The sequence below is a fragment of the Nematolebias whitei genome, chromosome 1 (assembly GCF_014905685.2).
Source record: "Nematolebias whitei isolate Nwh7 chromosome 1, NemWhi1, whole genome shotgun sequence".
NCBI classification, from domain to species: domain Eukaryota; kingdom Metazoa; phylum Chordata; class Actinopteri; order Cyprinodontiformes; family Rivulidae; genus Nematolebias; species Nematolebias whitei.
Window position 1 is genome coordinate 29,215,197 of NC_056498.1, and position 17,023 is coordinate 29,232,219.

At 41.5% G+C, this 17,023-nt stretch overlaps 2 protein-coding genes across 5 annotated transcripts in view; one reads left to right on the forward strand and one right to left on the reverse strand.

Annotated features, from left to right (window-relative positions):
- The window catches only part of gps2 (G protein pathway suppressor 2), an 831,114-nt gene that overhangs the window by 670,798 nt on the left and 143,293 nt on the right, over positions 1-17,023 (forward strand). The window lies entirely within an intron of this gene.
- trmt44 (tRNA methyltransferase 44 homolog) overlaps positions 1-17,023 on the reverse strand; it is a 31,342-nt gene that overhangs the window by 10,344 nt on the left and 3,975 nt on the right. The window contains exons 3-9 of the mRNA XM_037681342.1: positions 15,059-15,278; positions 14,919-14,987; positions 14,506-14,613; positions 7,734-7,805; positions 5,789-5,895; positions 5,375-5,558; positions 2,761-3,100 (exon numbers count right to left, since the gene is read on the reverse strand). Coding sequence (XP_037537270.1) covers positions 2,761-3,100; positions 5,375-5,558; positions 5,789-5,895; positions 7,734-7,805; positions 14,506-14,613; positions 14,919-14,987; positions 15,059-15,278 — 1,100 coding nt within the window. The remainder of the gene's footprint in view (positions 1-2,760; positions 3,101-5,374; positions 5,559-5,788; positions 5,896-7,733; positions 7,806-14,505; positions 14,614-14,918; positions 14,988-15,058; positions 15,279-17,023) is intronic.

The window sequence follows — 17,023 nt, forward strand, 5'->3', positions numbered from 1 at the left end:
TTGACGGTCAAATCAGCTGCATTTCAAAAGTATTTGCTGCCTCGGTGCTCCAGGAGCGCGAGGACAGGGTGGAAATCAGAAAGGAGGAATGCTGTGCATTTCTTCAAAATTTAACACAATAACCACCTAAAACAATTATTTGTTAACTTGACTTTATAGTAAAGGTGTGTCTCAGTTGAACTTTTACTTAATAAATGCACTTTAATGGTCAAATCAGCTTCATTTCGCTGGGGCGGCGCAGTGAAATGAAGCTGATTTGACGGTTGCTCCAGGCGAGCTGGACGAAGGTGGCAAGCCGATTGTGTCACTGATAGCCACTTTACCTATTACATGATAAAATGGCATGCCATAGGGCTCAATATTTTCATTCAGAATGAATGAAAACGGTCATATCGCAGCCAAAAATTGGTTTTAAATATGGGAAAAATCCATAAATATGTCGATTTGGCGTATAATATTAATATCTCACAAAAAGATTTGAAGCTCTCGATCTTGACCTCTCTAAGCGGCTTTAAGAATCTGTTGAACTCCTGGCAGAGACCAATGCAGATATGTTCTTGTTTTTTTTAGTTTTCTACATTCACCTTAGAATCTAGCTGTTTTTTTGTTACTTTTTTTTTAGCCATCCTATTTGTAAAAAAAAAAATAATCTCTGTGTGCCTTTTTATAACTGTCTGTTGTTGCCGCTGTCGTCCATTGTTTTTCATCATTCTTTGTTGGAATCAGGTCTCTCTTGTAAATGAGTCCTCGAGGCTCATTGGGATCTATCTGTCTAAATAAAGGTTGAATGAATGAATGAATAAGTCGCAGGGCATGCAAATTATGCAAAAAACTGCGACTTATAGGGCGAAAAACATGGTAAGTTTGTTAAATAAGCACTACGGCTGAAATTGAATCCCGTCTAAAAAGAAAACTTGGGGTATTAGTAGTAAGGAAATCTCGTAGACATTAGGTGTAAACTCAACCAAATCTGACGCCTCTCGGCATGCTTATGCAGAGAAGTTCACAAATTCAACACCAAACCTTTACTCTGTGCTATTTGCAAGCTAACATATTACGATAAATGCGTTTGTGTTCGTCCCTGTCGGCTGAGGAGTTTATTAGGAGTTTCTTGTTCTCAAAAAGTAAAAACAAAAAGGATATCATTTGTTTTTAACTTGCACAAACACCATAATTGTTTATAGAACCACACCATCCTAATCCCATGAAAGATAAAAAAAAAAAACAGATAAGCCAGCCTATAAATATGCTAATGTCTTCAAAGATGTTGAAAAACAGAGAGAAGCAAAAACCCCAAAGGACTGTTGGTGGCTATGAATACATTTAACAGACATTAGCTTCTCTTGGATGTACTCTGTTGTTACGCAGCAGAACTGGTGGAAACCCTCGATATAAATACACACTCGTGTATAACTCATAGAAAATAGTTTATTATTCATCCAATTATTTCTACCGAGTCACCTTACTTTCCACTTCTTTATATTCATTCCTCATCATTTCAACACCGACATCCAGAGAAGTGTTTCTGTTTTAAGCATAACTCTGTGTGTGTATGTGTGTTTGTTTCCGTTCCATTTGGGGACTTGAACAAGCACGTACACCAGTCATTTGGGGACACTTTGGCAATTGGGGACAAAAACCACAGTCCCCAATTAGAAAAGTTTATTTAAAAGGTATTCAGCATGCTCCAAAATGCATTTTAATCCAAAAGTCTCAAACATGTGTGTGACAGAGCAGAGGCGTTGGCAAAGGTGGTGTGTGAGTGAAACTTTGTGTGTTGCGTTCTGTGGACTGCGCTGCGCAGGAAGGGGCAGGCAGAGGGTGAGATATGGAGTTCAAAGTGGAGTCATGGTGGGTCACAGGGCCCGGGCGGCTGATTCCTGGATGGAACGTGGAGGTGACGAGCGAGGAGAGCTGGGGGTTTGCTAGAACGACAGGGTGAGAGGATCTGTGTGTGTTTTGTGTCTCTCGTCTCATCTGTCCTGCCTCTGCCACCTGTTGTTCTTCCCCAGATGTTTGCGCTTATCCCCTCGTTGGCGTGTCTATATCTTCTTCATTTCGTTATTGTTCCCCTGTCCGTGGATCATCTCCGTGTCTGCTGGGCTAAAGAACGCAAGTTTTGCTGCCAAGTCAGCGTTTGCTTATTTAATAAAATTATTTTAATAAATGTAATAAATAGTTAAATTATACTTGGAGCTGTGGAAGTTTGGTAGTGGTTCTCCGCCAGTTTATTTTAACTAACTTCTCTCCTGTTTTGTGGGCAGCCAGGGAGCTCAGGAACTGTACTTTTTGTTTTGTCAGATAAGAGGTGATTTTGTTTTCTAGCCTGAAGGGGCGTTCTTTTGTTTGTTGTTTTGGCCTTTGAGACCCCGAAGGTTGTTGCTTCCCTTCTGTCTGTAACGCCCAGAACTATTAGAAGAATAAATCATTGTAATGCCAGATTGGGCTGTTTTTGAGTCATTAGTTTTGCGCTTAATTTACAATTTGTGTTGCCCCTTGTGCCTCCTAGACTCAGTACCAGGGTTGTAACAAATAAAAGCCTGTCTGAAGACTTTTATTCATCTATAGTTGTGCATTTTAAAGGAAACTGAATTAGAGCTGATTTCCAAGCTTCCAGTGCAGAGACCTAATCACCACTTTTCATGGATAATGAGCCGATTCAGGTCGGATCTGAACCTTTAATAGAAGCTTGGACCCAAAGAAACTGTTTATCTTTAATCTGTCCTATCTTTTTTATAGAGTGCTTGTGTTGTTGTTTACCTCCTTTGTTCCAGTCCTTGCAGGACTCTCCGGCAGTCATTCCCAGAAGAGCATTAGCAACTTGCAGGACGATTCTGTCAACAAAGTCCCGGGGGAGGGCGGCGCAGTTTCGAACCGTTTCGACTCTGTCTCTAGGCTGGAACCCGGCTCCCCATGTGCTCCCTGAGATGTCGTAGCGCTCCGTATCCCCATCGAGAAGCTCCCCGTCAACTTTGAAGGCTGACCCTTGGCCTGTGATCACGGGGCAGGTCCGTCGGCTCTGGATGTAACGAGCTCTTCGCCGCTCGACCTCTGCCTCGTCAGAGAACTCGTAGCTCCTCGACGTTCCCACCAGACACACCTGCAGGAGGAGCTGAACGTTAGCGCTGCTCCGGTGGGTGCTGCAGACTGAAACTGTACAAAGAACAGTAATCTAAACTAATTGTAGACACATTCTCTGACTTTTGAATCAAATTGTATCCATCCTTTTTGATAAACCTGAACCTTCTCTTAGATGGGCCATTTAAACGGCTGATTAAGTGATCTCCCATTTGGATGTCATTATCGGATGTCATTAAATTTTAATTTTTAGTTTGTGCCTTTTCTTGGTCTACATTTCTGTCAGCGCTGCAGAAACGATTTGAGGTTAAGACCCCGTTTGAACAATTTCTGGCAGTATTAAGAGTTTCTGCTGTTGATCGTGAAAAAGTTATACTTGCGCTGTAATGCTGTGCTCGAGTTTGCTCTAGTTTCCATGAGAGGTCACTAGATGTCGCTATTATTTCTGTATTTTGATAACGGCATATGCGCAGACACTACTAGGGATGCACGATATTATCGTCGTGGTATAGGTATCGGCCGATATTAGTGTTAAATTTAAATATCGGACATTGGCCATTCCATCAAAATAACTCACAGGTATAAAAGACGCTGTTTTTGCATGACAACCCTGTGACAAGGATGCCTGCAGCGCCAGCACAACGTGATGACGTCACGCGCGCCTCCCTGATCTGATCAAGGTGGAGGAAAATTCAAAATGTCGGCGGTGTGGAAGTTTTTTTTTGTTAAGGGTGTTGGATTCTGAAGATTTTTGTACTAGGTTGAGCCTCGCTACATCGTCCCGTCAGAAACATTTTTCCGATGTAGCCTTACCCGAGTTACAAGCCGTCATTTCCGATGTCATTGAGAAGCTAATAGCTGATAGCAGTTGGGTGAGATTTACCAGACATTTGGACGTCGTGTTAGCCTCGTTAGCATGATTAGTCTTACGACACAATGGATGGACAAAAACTTTGACCTTAAAAAGTCTGTCCTTTATGCACAAGAGTGCAGAGGATCCCACACTGCAGCTAGGAACCTAGAACAAGCCTCCACAAGTGAGACAGCATCGCAGGTGACTAATGCTAATAAATAATATTTAACACTTTTCATTTAATAGAAGTTAAAATGCTATGCATATCGTATGGCTGTTACTGAATATATGTCACCAGCTCTTACAGATGTTACACAATTTTTATAGCAAATAAGCCTAAATAAGAGGACTATGTTCTGACAAAGGAAAGTATATTAATATTGGTATCGGCCAAATAGGTTTTAACATATCGGATATCGGCCAAAAATCTAATATCGTGCATCCCATGACACTTCAGTGTTGAACATGAACACATCCAAAACGGCAAATTCACAAATATTTGTTTGGACCTAGGAGGAGGTTGAGTTGCTCTTACAATGTTAAAAAGGGTGAGCAGCACAAACAGCACTCTCTGATCCACTGTTGTTACTGTTGTTCCTCTACTCGCACGGATAAACCACTGTCTGCAGTTGTTTGTGCTGCTTGTGTGTGAATTCACACGGATGCCGGGCGTTTCCAAAAACCTCGACTCGGAGGAAGGATTCAAAACGCTTCAGTGTCAGAGAAAACGGCCGCTGTACACGGACAGCCGAAACACAGCTGAAATGCAAGTTTCACAGAAAAACTGTGTTGAGTAAAGAAGTCCTCATCTAATGATGACCCCTCTTGCTTTATTTAATAATCAGGTATATTCATAGGATTCTGCAGACAGTTTAGACATCTCTTCTACAATTACTGCATGCGTGAAAACTATTTAAGAAAAGTTCTGGAAAACATTGGTTTATCAGAACTGGTCTGGTAACTCGCCACTTGAAAACTATCAATACAAACAGCGCACAACACCACCCCCGTCGACAAAAATCACTGAAGATATGAGCGCACTGTCAAGGCAAGTACACTAGGAGAAACAACGTGTACCATTTGTTGGGACTCTTGTTTGACTTGTCCATAGCAGGGGTGTCCGATCCTGGTCCTCGAGGACCACTGTCCTGCATGTTTTACTGGTTTCTCGGCTCCAACACACCTGATTCAATTGAGTTGGGTGTTGGAGCAGAGAAAAAGGTAAAACATGCAGGACTGTGTCCCTCGAGGACCAGGATGGGACACATTTACCCATGTCCCAGGTGTAGCACTCACCTCATGTTCATTTAAATAATTACTTGGTAGTAAAAATCTAAATAAAACAAAGTTAAAAACATTATTTTCTACATCATTTAGTTGCCATCTGTATAAACCTTGTGACGACTCCAACATATTTACTTTATTAAATCTTCAATGACCTACACGTTTGGTGGACGGTATTCTCAGGCAGTCCTCTTCGGTGTTGAAGCCACAGACTTGGCTGACCTCCGAGATGAAATCAATGTACTCTTTGTACTGAGATTTCTTACACTGACGTCTCTGGTACTTTGAGTAGAAGTCGAAGAAACAGCAGGGGAGGACGAAATAACGGCAAGAGTAAGATGACCTGCGGTTAGGGGGGAAAAAACAGCAAAGTTCTTGAGCCGTTCAGGAAATAAACAACAAGCTGAAGATGATCAGAGCAGCTCGGTCAGGCTCAACAGCGCCATCAGGTGACCGCCTCCGCCCAGCTCAGCTTGTAAACAGATACACATCATCTTCTGCCTGTAATTTCCTTCCAAAAACAGAGAGATCAGCTGGTGCTCAAGCTGCCGGCTGTGATTGTCAATGACTCGCCTGGCTGCTACCACGGGGATCCACGGTGTGAGCTCATCCGAGTGGTTCCCAATCAGCCAGTCTGTACCCGGGAACGTGAAGGTCTCACTGGGAATTATTGCCTTTTCCTAAAATAGCACAGACCCACATAATAAAAAAATATATAAAAAAGCTTATCAGAGCAACGAAGATACATATTAGTGTGATTTAATTTTGAGTAACTTTGTGGAAACAGAAGAATCCTCTCTTGAACTTTTGTTTTATCACAGAACAAAGACCAGAGCGACATTTATCTACATTAAATGTTCCACAGATCGTGTGAACGTCGACTCAGCAGCTTCACATCGTTTTCGTCATCAAACTCATGAGTCTGCAACCTTCGTAATGAAACAAGTCATTTCTGCCCCTGAGCTCACTAAAAAAAATGTGCCCAGAGCCACAAAACCTGCTACAACAGTGATTTTCAACTGGTGGCTCATGGGCCACTTCAAGTTCGTCGGAGGGGTGTTTTTACAGCTGAAAAGAAATAATGAATTTTAATGTTTAATCAAACAGTATTTTAGCATTTTGGGACGAAAGATAAAGTTCATATAAAGAAGGAAATAAAAATTATAGTTTATAGCAATTTTGACAAGAATTAAAATACTGAACTCTGCAGGCCTATACTTTATTTTTGGAAATTGAATTAAAGTATCCCACACTGAAGTACATTTGTATAAAGTGTGTAAAGAGATACAATTTCCTGTTCGTTTTGGTGAAAACTTCAAAGAGCCGTAGCCGTGGGACCAAATAGACCCGCGGGGAACCAGTCGTGTATCAGAATGTTCGGCTTGTTTGGGAACAGCGCGCTACGACTTCTAGCTTTTTGAAATATTTCACTTTATTGACACAATTTTCCCAACATAAATACATGAAGATCTCATCAGTTTATCTAAAATATTTTTCTCTGAAACCTACGTTAGCATACCTGCTCCATTTGTAGTCTTTGCATGCTTTATTTAGCTACTCTTTAGCTAATTTTTGCTTTTAACGACTGTCTTGGTGATTTCAAGAGGAAGTCACATCACTGTCGGAAAATGTAAGTTAGGAAGGTTGTGAGAAATTCTTCCTGATGAACTCGTCGCACCGAGTCCGACAGACCTGAGGATCCGGTTTTATCAAGTCTGCCTCATTCGCTCCTGAACATCCCTTAACAATCGATGACTTCAGAACCAGACAGCCGCTTGTGACAAAGTCTGAGAGGAAAATGGGAAAAATCTGTCTTCCTCTCAGGAAGATTAAAAGTCTTAAAATAGTACAGTTAAAAAAATGCACAATAAGATAAAGTTGTTTTATATTTCAGCTCAAAAACTTAAACAACAATTTTACTTTTAACTCTATTATTCAATGATTAATCCTGTATGCTTAAATGTAAAAAAAAAACATATTGTTGTAAATTAATATACATAGTGTGTATGTTTATAAAGCATTCACATTATAAAGCATTCTCTAGTTAGTTTATGTCATGATCTGCAATAAAAATAAAGTATCATAATCGCTACATCGATATGCAAATTATCAATACAGCAAAGAACTGCACTAATTAAAGTAAAATAAAGGTTGATTGATAATTATTAGAAATACTTTTATTAAAAGAAAATGTTGAACTGTAAACATTTTTGAGACGGCTGTTCGAACCATCTGCAGAAAAATATTTACTGATAAAAAATATTGATTGTATGTTAACCTTTTGAACTTTGTTCATTTTTCAAAAAACTTACTTTATAAATAAAAACATAATATTTTAATTAGAAAGTAAAATTATTATTCAAAGCAAATCAAAAACAATTAAAAAATGTATTTAAAAAAGTCCAGTATAGAGATAAGAGATATATTGGAGTTGCTTATTTTTCCTGGTTTATAATGAAATAAACCCCAGGTTTAAAATTAAAATGTCGAAACTGTCCTTGAAGTGCAGCACACTCACCTCTAACGTGGTCTGAGGGCCGTACGTGTCCCAGATCCTCCTCCTGCGGACGTCAATGCCCCGTCCAGGATGCTGTGAAACGAGGCGACATCAGATTTAATATATTCAGCACCTAGAGTCCTGTCGCCCGGGTTCAGACTAATCCCAGGTTATTGATTGGTCTTTCAAAGAGGATTTGTTCAAATCAAAAGAACGAGAGATGGGTCAATTTATCAGCCGGTGACCCAAATCGGTCAATTTCAAGATTGAGCGGTTCAACAGGTGACCGGCCGATCAAACATCTGAAACAATCTGAGCTGTTCCTGGTTTGTGAACCCACCATCGCTGAGCAGAAATCAAAGCACCCAACAAAGTTGTCAGGTCATCTGGACAGTTTTTTTTGTGTGTTGTTGAAATGTTTTGTCCTTCATCCAAAGGACTTCATCAGTCCGAGAAGTCACAACAAACTCAGTCCACAATAAGTAGCATACTTGCAAAGTGGACCAACCAGTTTGATGGTGATAAGATGGTTTCTTTCTCGGACTGATGAAGTCCTTTGGATGAAGGACAAAACATTTCAACAAAAATTTAAAAAATATATAAAAATAAGAAACTGCCCAGAGGATCTGACAATTTTGTTGGATTTTTTGACCTGGATGAACTTTGAAGAAATCAAAGCACTTTCTTCCACAAAAAGCAGCTATTCGCAGCTAGTGGTAGCGCATTTTCAAGTATGAGTTTTATGAGTAAAAAAGACAAATTTATCATATCTAAAATCTTTATATCTGTAAAAATAAAGTTAGTACAAGTGAAACTTTGGCGGTGATCTACTCCAAATGTAAAGCACCGTGACGGATACCCCTGCTAATCACAGCTAACAATGTTAGCTTCAGGCTAACTTGTTTAAACTTTGCTCAGCGGTAGACCTGAGTCATTTACTGTTTTCAAGGTATACTGATCGAAGAATTATGTGTATCATACATGATTTGTCTTTCTCCTTATTGACAGTGTGTTTTTCTACCAAAACTGTATACAGGTGCTAGTAAGTAAAACACCATTTGAGGATGAGATCAGAGGAAAAACTGCTGGGACCAACTTCATATTAGAAAAAAGCATCCCTTTGGTTTTGTCGGCATTTAGGACAAGTTTGAGGTGGAACAAATCAGTCTGGATGTTGTTGAATGCAGATTTCAAAAGCTGGAAAGCCTTATCAACTGTTTTAGCTCGACAATAAAGAACTGTGTCGTCAGCATAGAAATGTATGGATGCATTTGGGATGTTTTTACCTACATTATGTATGTAGATTGTAAAGAGGGTGGGTCCTAAGACTGAGCCTTGTGGTACACCATTGTTGACTGTTAAATAACTGGAGGAAGTACCATTATGTTGAACACATTGCCTCCGGTCTGAGAGATAGTTAGAGAACCAACAAATGGTGTGTTCTGAGAAACCGATTTCTGAGAGTTTATGACACAAGATGTTATGATCCACAGTGTCAAAAGCTTCAGACAGGTCTAAGAAAAGTGCAGCACAATAATCCTTAGCATCCAGTGCTTCAACAATGTCATTTTATCGATTTTATCGATTCGTTGTTGCAGCCCTACGGTGCTCCTTGGGATGTTTAAAGCTTGGGAAATCTTTTTGTATCCAAATCCAGCTTTAAACTTCTCCACAACAGTATCTCGGACCTGCCTGGTGTGTTCCTTGGTCTTCATGATGCTCTCTGCGCTTTGAACAGAACCCTGAGACTATCACAGAGCAGGTGCATTTATACGGAGACTTGATTACACACAGGTGGATTCTATTTATCATCATCAGTCATTTGGGACAACATTGGATCATTCATAGATCCTCACTGAACTTCTGGAGTGTTTGCTGCACTGAAAGTAAAGGGGGCCGAATAATATTGCACGCTCCACTTTTCAATTTTTTATTTGTTAAAAAAGTTTGACACATCCAATAAATTTCATTCCACTTCATGATTGTGTCCCACTTCTTGTTGATTCTTCACAAAAAATTAAAATTTTATATCTTTATGTTTGAAGCCTGAAATGTGGCAAAAGGTTGAAAAGTTCAAGGGGGCCGAATACTTTCGCAAGGCACTGTATCGTATGTTCATGGTGGACATAACATAGGACTTGTGAAAATCTGATGATGTTATAAGTCATATTTATGTAGAAATATAGAAAATTTAAAGGGTTCACAAACTTTCAAGCACCACAGTAGAAGCAGCACTTGTGAGGTTCAGTGTTGTAGGACGTGAAGGTTTCAGTCAGCTCTGGCCTGAGTACAGTCTGTGCTATGTAGCATTAGCATAACCACATTCTTCTTGTTGCTGCTTTTCCATACATAAAGGGAAAATGTTGTGGCTTGTTATTTTTATTTAACCATATTTTGCAAAACATCATAGAAACACGAGGCAGATACACCAAAGTGTAAAGGAGGGGTAAGAGTGATTTACAGATTCAAGAGTTCAAATCCCACTACAAGGGGCTCAGGGGGCATTTTGGGTTTGAGAAGACATCTAAACAAATGTCCATAAACATCTCGGCTACAATCAAACTACAGTTGGTCTAAAAGGTTTGTAGGCTTCAAACTTGTTGGAGACACCAAATAGACATCTGTGTCAAGCTGATAATGAGAAAAATATATTTGCCAATTATCAGAACTAAACTTCTAATAATCTCTGGCCTTGTTGCACTCCTTTAAAGGCTCAGAAATTTACCAGTATCTCAAAAGAACTGGTTCGTGGTATATACAGAGATTACAGTGAGGGGGTATTGGCATGGAATCCCATTTTGAATTTCATTAATTAGATAACACTGTATTAATCTCTATAGACAATGATACTGTCTAAGTGTGAAGGATTATAAAAAAAATCCACAAAGAAAAGCACAAAAAGAAGAAAGCATAATTACAGGCATTCATGTGGAGCCGGCGCTGCACACAGAAAATAACCTATTCCACGGGTCATTTCGCCACTAATGAGCTTATTTATGACTAATCCAAATGGGTGTTTTTATTCAGCTGAAAGGTTGAAGCTCTCGGTCGTTTGTAAAAGCCAAACAACAAATCATTGTCCACAAACCAACGCTGGCTGCGCTCATCTTTCATAAACTGTCTTTGTTCTGAACGATCTCCATCTGGGGCTCGTTTACGAAGTATTCACCAACTTGGTAATCTTTCTATTTTGTGCATTAAAAACAGGAAGATAATTGGATTTTTTAATTTCATCATAAATACGCTAAAAAGAGAATACTTCAGACTCCATCTTCTACCAATTATCCATGGTCAGATCGTGGAGTCAACAGTTCCAAGGAGGAAACCCAGACATCCCCATCTCTGGCTCCTCCTTCAAGGATCCCAAGGAGTTCCCAGGCAAGAGGACACACAAGGGAAGGGGCGGCTGTGGCTGAGTGGTTAGAGCAGCCGTCCTCCAGTGCAAGAGTTGAAAGTCTGATTCCACCAGCAGTCACATGCCGAAGTGTCCCTGGGCAAGACATTGAACCCCTCATTGCCTCCGATGTGTGTCCCATAGGTGTATGAATGTAATAAAGCACTGATTATTCTTTGTATAGATCTAGTAGAGTGCTGTGTGGATGGGTAAATGAGGGCACAGATTGTAGAGTAAAGCACTTTGAGTGTCTTGATCAGATGGAAAAGCACCATATAAGCAGAGACCATTTACAATCTCTCCAGTGAGGTCTGGGTCTGCCCTGGGGCCTCTTTCCAGTGGGACATGTCCCAAAAACCTCCAAAGGGAAGCGTCCAAGAGACATCTTAATCAGATGCAGGAACCAACTTAACTGACTCCTGCTGATGCGAAGGAGCAGGAAGTCTACTCTGAGCCCCCGTTCCACAGAATCATCACTTTTACGTGTTGGACGGGAATCCTGGGAGTTATGCTGTCTGGGGTATCAGCCCCTCGTAGAATCCCTTATAGGAACTAGGCCTTAGAGGAGGAGTATGACCGAGAGAGACTCAAAAACCTTAACGGATAAACCAACAAAGTCCATGCTCAATAATCCAGGTATACAAGCCAACATTTTTCAGTCAGGTCATCTGGACATATTCTTTTTTTTTGTGCTGAAACGTTTCACCTTCCATCCAGAAGGCTTCATCAGTCAAGGAAACACACAACACAAAACTGATTCTTCCCCCAACAGCTCAAAATCCTTCAGCACAAAAAAAAAGGAAACTGTCCAGATGACCTGACTGAAAATTGTTGGATTGTATACCTGGATTATTGAGCATGGACTTTATTGGTTTTGAACCAGTTTGGCATGACTGTCGACGAGGTATAGGGCCGGCACTGGAGGAGGAGGCATGCCAAAGAGACTATCTTAGCACCAACATAACTGGTTTGTTTCACTTTGGAGTAAGCTGTTGGGGGAAGAATCAGTTTTGTGTTGTGTGTTTCCTTGACTGATTAAGCCTTCTGGATGGAAGGTGAAACGTTTCAGCACAAAAAAAGGAAACTGTCCAGATGGCCTGACTGAAAATTGTTGGCTTAACAGATAAACATCAACTGCAGCAGAAAACTTTGCCTGCAAAAAGAAATCTGGGCACCTCCCTGGAGCCAGGCCTGGAGGGGGAGTTTGCTGAATTCAGGTGCTATACAAGCCAGGCAGACCAGGGAGGGTTCATGGCCATGCAGATTCCTAACAACCTAAACTAGCTCCTGGGATGCACTTACCGGTAATACTGCTGGAGTTTAATGAGGGCAATAGGCACAGGTTTGGGGTCACTGTCCTGCTGGAAGCTGGATCTCTGGAAATCTTAGGTTTCCATCAAGATTTCCTGTCTTTGCTGAATCTATCTTTGCTTCTAACTAAGACCACAGTCCCTGTTGGTGTTCTCAGTCTGAGGACAGGTGCTGGATTTTAGACATGGGGTTGCCACCAATCACCAAAAAGTTGAGTTTTGGGTTCATCCAACTACAACATCTTCTTCAAAATGCTTAGGCAGTCTCCAATATGCTCTTTGGCAAACTACACACGATCCGACTAATAGATTTTACTTTTTCCCCACTGCTCCCAGTTCTGCTCATAATAGTGGGCCTACAGATCCAGGTGCAGAAAAGCTGTCGGCTTCATCTGAGTTATTCTTGGCCAGCTTGACATTTCTCTAATTTGTGCCCTCCCAAGCTGATCTGTCAGTTTTGGTGGACAATCCTCTCTTGGCAGGTTTGCTGTGATGGTATCCTCTTTCTGTTTCTGAGCTCTGTGGGCTGTTCAGGGTTTGACATGTTTTCTATTACCCAACCCTGATCTGTGCTTCACCACCTTCTTCTTTGGTGGTAGACCTTTTAGAGGAGGTAAGGCAACAAAATAAGACTACAGTAGTCCCTCGTTTATAATAATAATAATAATAATAATAATGTCATCACAATGTCAGCACTGTATGTTTCCATACAATGGCGAAATTAGTCTCTGCATTTAACCCATCCACCACCAGGTGGTGCAGTGGGCAGCTATTGAAAGCGCCCGGGGGACATTTTTGGGGATTAGACGTGCTGCCCAGAGACGCCACGTGATGTGCAGTGACTGGGGATCGAACCTGGGACTCTCGGGTCCCAAGCCGGCTGCCCTGCCTCTACACCATCTCGGCCCCTGGGGTTTAGGGGACCATGCCCTTTGTGTTAAGTGAAAAACCATGAAGTAGAGTTACAGTAGTCCAAGTTCAAGTTTCACTCCCAAATTATAGCAAAGGTGTGTCTCAGTTTAACTTTTCCTTAATAAATGCACTTTGATGGTCAAATCAACTGCATTTCAAAACCCGATACGCGGAAACATGAACGCGCAGAGGGAGGACTCACTGCGCATTTCTTCGAAATTTAACAAGATAAACACCTAAAATCAATTATTTGTTTGCTAAACTTTACAGCAAAGGTGCATCTCAGTTGACCTTTTACTTAATAAATGCACTTCAATGGTCAAATCAGCTGCATTTCGCTGGAGCGGTGCAGCGAAATGCAGCTGATTTGACGGTTGCTCCAGGCATCATCCCAGAGCTGGACGAAGGTGGCTCTATGGTAAGCCAATTGTGTCATTAATAGCCACTTTTACTTATTACATGACACAATGGCATGCCATACAACTCGAGTGCTATCTAACGGCTGAAAATGGTAGTGTTCAATATACTGAATGACAGAATGAATGAAAACGGTCATATCTCAGCCAAAAAATAGTTTATAAATATGGGAAAAAAAACAAATAAGTCGCTTCTGTGTATAAGGCACAGGTCATGTAAATTATGCAAAAAACTGTGACTTATAGGCTGAAAAATATGGTACTTTGAATTTTAAGTTGGAAGGCAAAAGTCAATCGATGCAGCAGGAGAGCAAAGGGTTAACCCTTCAGGAAGCAGCTTCAGCCAGAGGAGAAATGTGGGCGTGGCAGAGAGGAGATCATGACAGGCTGCAGGAGGGAGCTTAACCCTGCACCTGCGGGCTGCATGCAGGTGGTAAATCATTTTAAATAATTTATTTTAAATAAACAATCCATGCCACTTGTGCGCCTCATCCATGAATCAACCAGTTGTGTGTCATGTCCACTCTTACTTTGAAAAACTGCGAAAGAGCGAGTCCATGAAAGTCAAACCGAGAAGTATTCAGGGACTTCTGTATTTCCAAAGGGAGTGAATATTTTCCTACCCCACCGTTGGAGGTTCTGCAGTAAGACGAGTAACCTGCTGCTTAGTCCACCTGCTGTTCCCCTTCTGATACAACTCAACTCAGCTTCACGTTTTTATGATTTGTGGATTTACCAGACGCCCTCGAGTCCCAACGTACCCCTTCGTTTGTCAGAATGTGAACCAGGAGGCCGTTCCCGCAGCCGAGGTCCACAAAGGACTGTGGATCTGCCAGGTTTCTCTCCGCTCTCTCCTCAGCCCACAGAACCTGCAGCCACAGAGACGAGTTCAGCGCCACAGTAGGGTCAGACGGCGTTCAGTAAATAATAAATGCAGTAAAAGGCAGTTTACAGCTGCTGCTGACACCCTTGCACCTGAATCTAATGTGACGTATAAACTGATTCTCCTGGGTTTAACTGACGCAGCTTTAGCTGTATAATCTAGACATGAACAGTATTCTACAATTTTTTTTAACGATCCTAAAGCAAATTTAAAGCAAATACAGCCTTGTTTTAAAGTATAAACTGACAGTTTGGGTTTTAAATCAGCACCAACAAGCAGCTTTGAACCCACCAGGAGATATGTGGCGATAGCGACGTCCTCAAACACAAACTTCTCTGGATCTGTGACCTCGGGCCAAACCTAGAAATAAAACATCAGAATGTTCAGTGGATGGATGATGGGATCAACCCCAGAGCTTCCGCTCCCTTCACCTTGACCATGGCCTTGTACTTGTCCTTCAGCTGCTGGTACACGAGGCTGTACTTCTCCACCGGCAGCAGGGACAGCGTGCTCCTGAACTCGCTGCTCTTGCACTCGGAGGCCCAGCGCACCAGTCGGGGCAGCAGGTCTGAGGAGAGCCAGGACAGCTTGGGATAGGCGACGCCGTCGGAGAACCAGGCGTCTAACGTCATCACGTGCAGCTCCAAAGTCCTGCAGGTAAAACAGGAGGAGACGGTAGATTAGTTTGTTCTTCGTCCGAGGCGACGCAGAGAGACGGATCCTGGGGAGGTGCAGTGGTGGAGCCAGGGGGTGGCCTGTGGTGGCCTTTAAGATTTATCTTCAGCCCCACCGAGGGGCCACCCCGATCATTTGAGTGAGCTATACTTGAGCAAAACAAAAACTAGAAAGCAACGTTTTTCAAATGGTGGTTTGTATTTACATACACAGGTGCATCTAAAAGAATTAGAATAGAGTGAAAAAGTTATATTTTTTGTGAATCATTTCAGAAAGTGAAACTCATACATTCCATATATTCATTTCACACAGAGTGAAATATTTCAAGCCTTTACTTCTTGTGATTTTGACGATTACAGATAAAGAAGAAACAAAATTCAGTGTCTCAGAAAATGAGAACATTACAGCCAGCTTTTAGTTCCTTTGTCAGTGTGGGCAGGAGACGAGTCCTGCTGGGAAATGAAACCAGCATCTCCATAAAGATGTCAGCAGAAGGAAGCGTGACGTCTCTAAAATGTCCTGCTAGATGCAGCGTTGACTGTGGACTTTGAAAACATAGTGGACCAACACCATCAGATGACATGGACCCAAACCATCACTGACTGTGAAAACTTCACTCTGGACTTCAAGTTCTTCCTCCAGACCTTGATTTCTAAATGAAATGAAAAATGTACTTTCATCTGAAAAGAGGACATTGGACCACCAAGCAACAGTCCAGCTCTTTGTCTCCTCGGCAGGTAAGACGCTTCTGATATTTCTCTGGTTCAGGAGTGGCTGGACGTGAGGAATGAGACATTTGAAGCTCATAGGAGTCAATCAGCTGATTAGGATGTGACACCAGGAGTTCATAAGGCTGAACCTCTTCACAATATTCTAATCTTCTGCTTCTGGATGCAGCTTCACTCTGTGAGATTTTCAGACGGCATTCACAAATCGTTCTGTAGAAAAAAAACATCTCTAGTTGTGAGTAGAGCTGGGCGATATGGACCAAAATTAATATCTTGATATTTTATGATAAATCGCGATATACGATATACGTCTCGATATTTTTTCTTTCCATGAAGTAACAGCAAAAATATATTTCTGAGTCAAAGCTTTGTCCCAGTTGTCACACAGGCACATTTATTAACAAGCAGCTGTAACTCTACAAAATAAATGTATAAAAATTAACTGTTTACATATATTAGGGTTTTTTTTAGACATTTATTAACATATATTAAGTAATAATCCTCTTCAGCTGGGGGCACCTGTGGCTGAGTGTTTAGAGCAGTCGTCCTCCAATGGGAGAGTTGGGGGTTCGATTCCATCAGCAGTCACATGTTGAAGTGTCCCTGAGCAAGACACTGAACCCTTCATTGCCACCAATGTGTCTCATCAATGTATGAATGTGATAAAGCTCTGAATAATCTTTGTAGAGCTCTAGTAGGGGGCATTAGCGGGTATAAGAGGACACAGATTGTGTTGTAAAGAGCTTTGAGTGTCTTGATTAGATAGAAAGGAGCTACTGTATATAAGTACAGTCCAATCAGCTGCACCGCCTTCACGTTCGTAAGCCTGTGTGAACTGCAGTAAAGTGAGCCTCCACTCAGAACCGTGAAGCTGCAGCTCCGAGTGTTTTTTCAGTCTGCTTCCTTGAAACAAACCACGGGTCAGAGCTCATTTAGCTTTAAGAAAGGAGCAGAGAGAGGTGGCGACATTAATAAATCAGCTGCTTATATGAC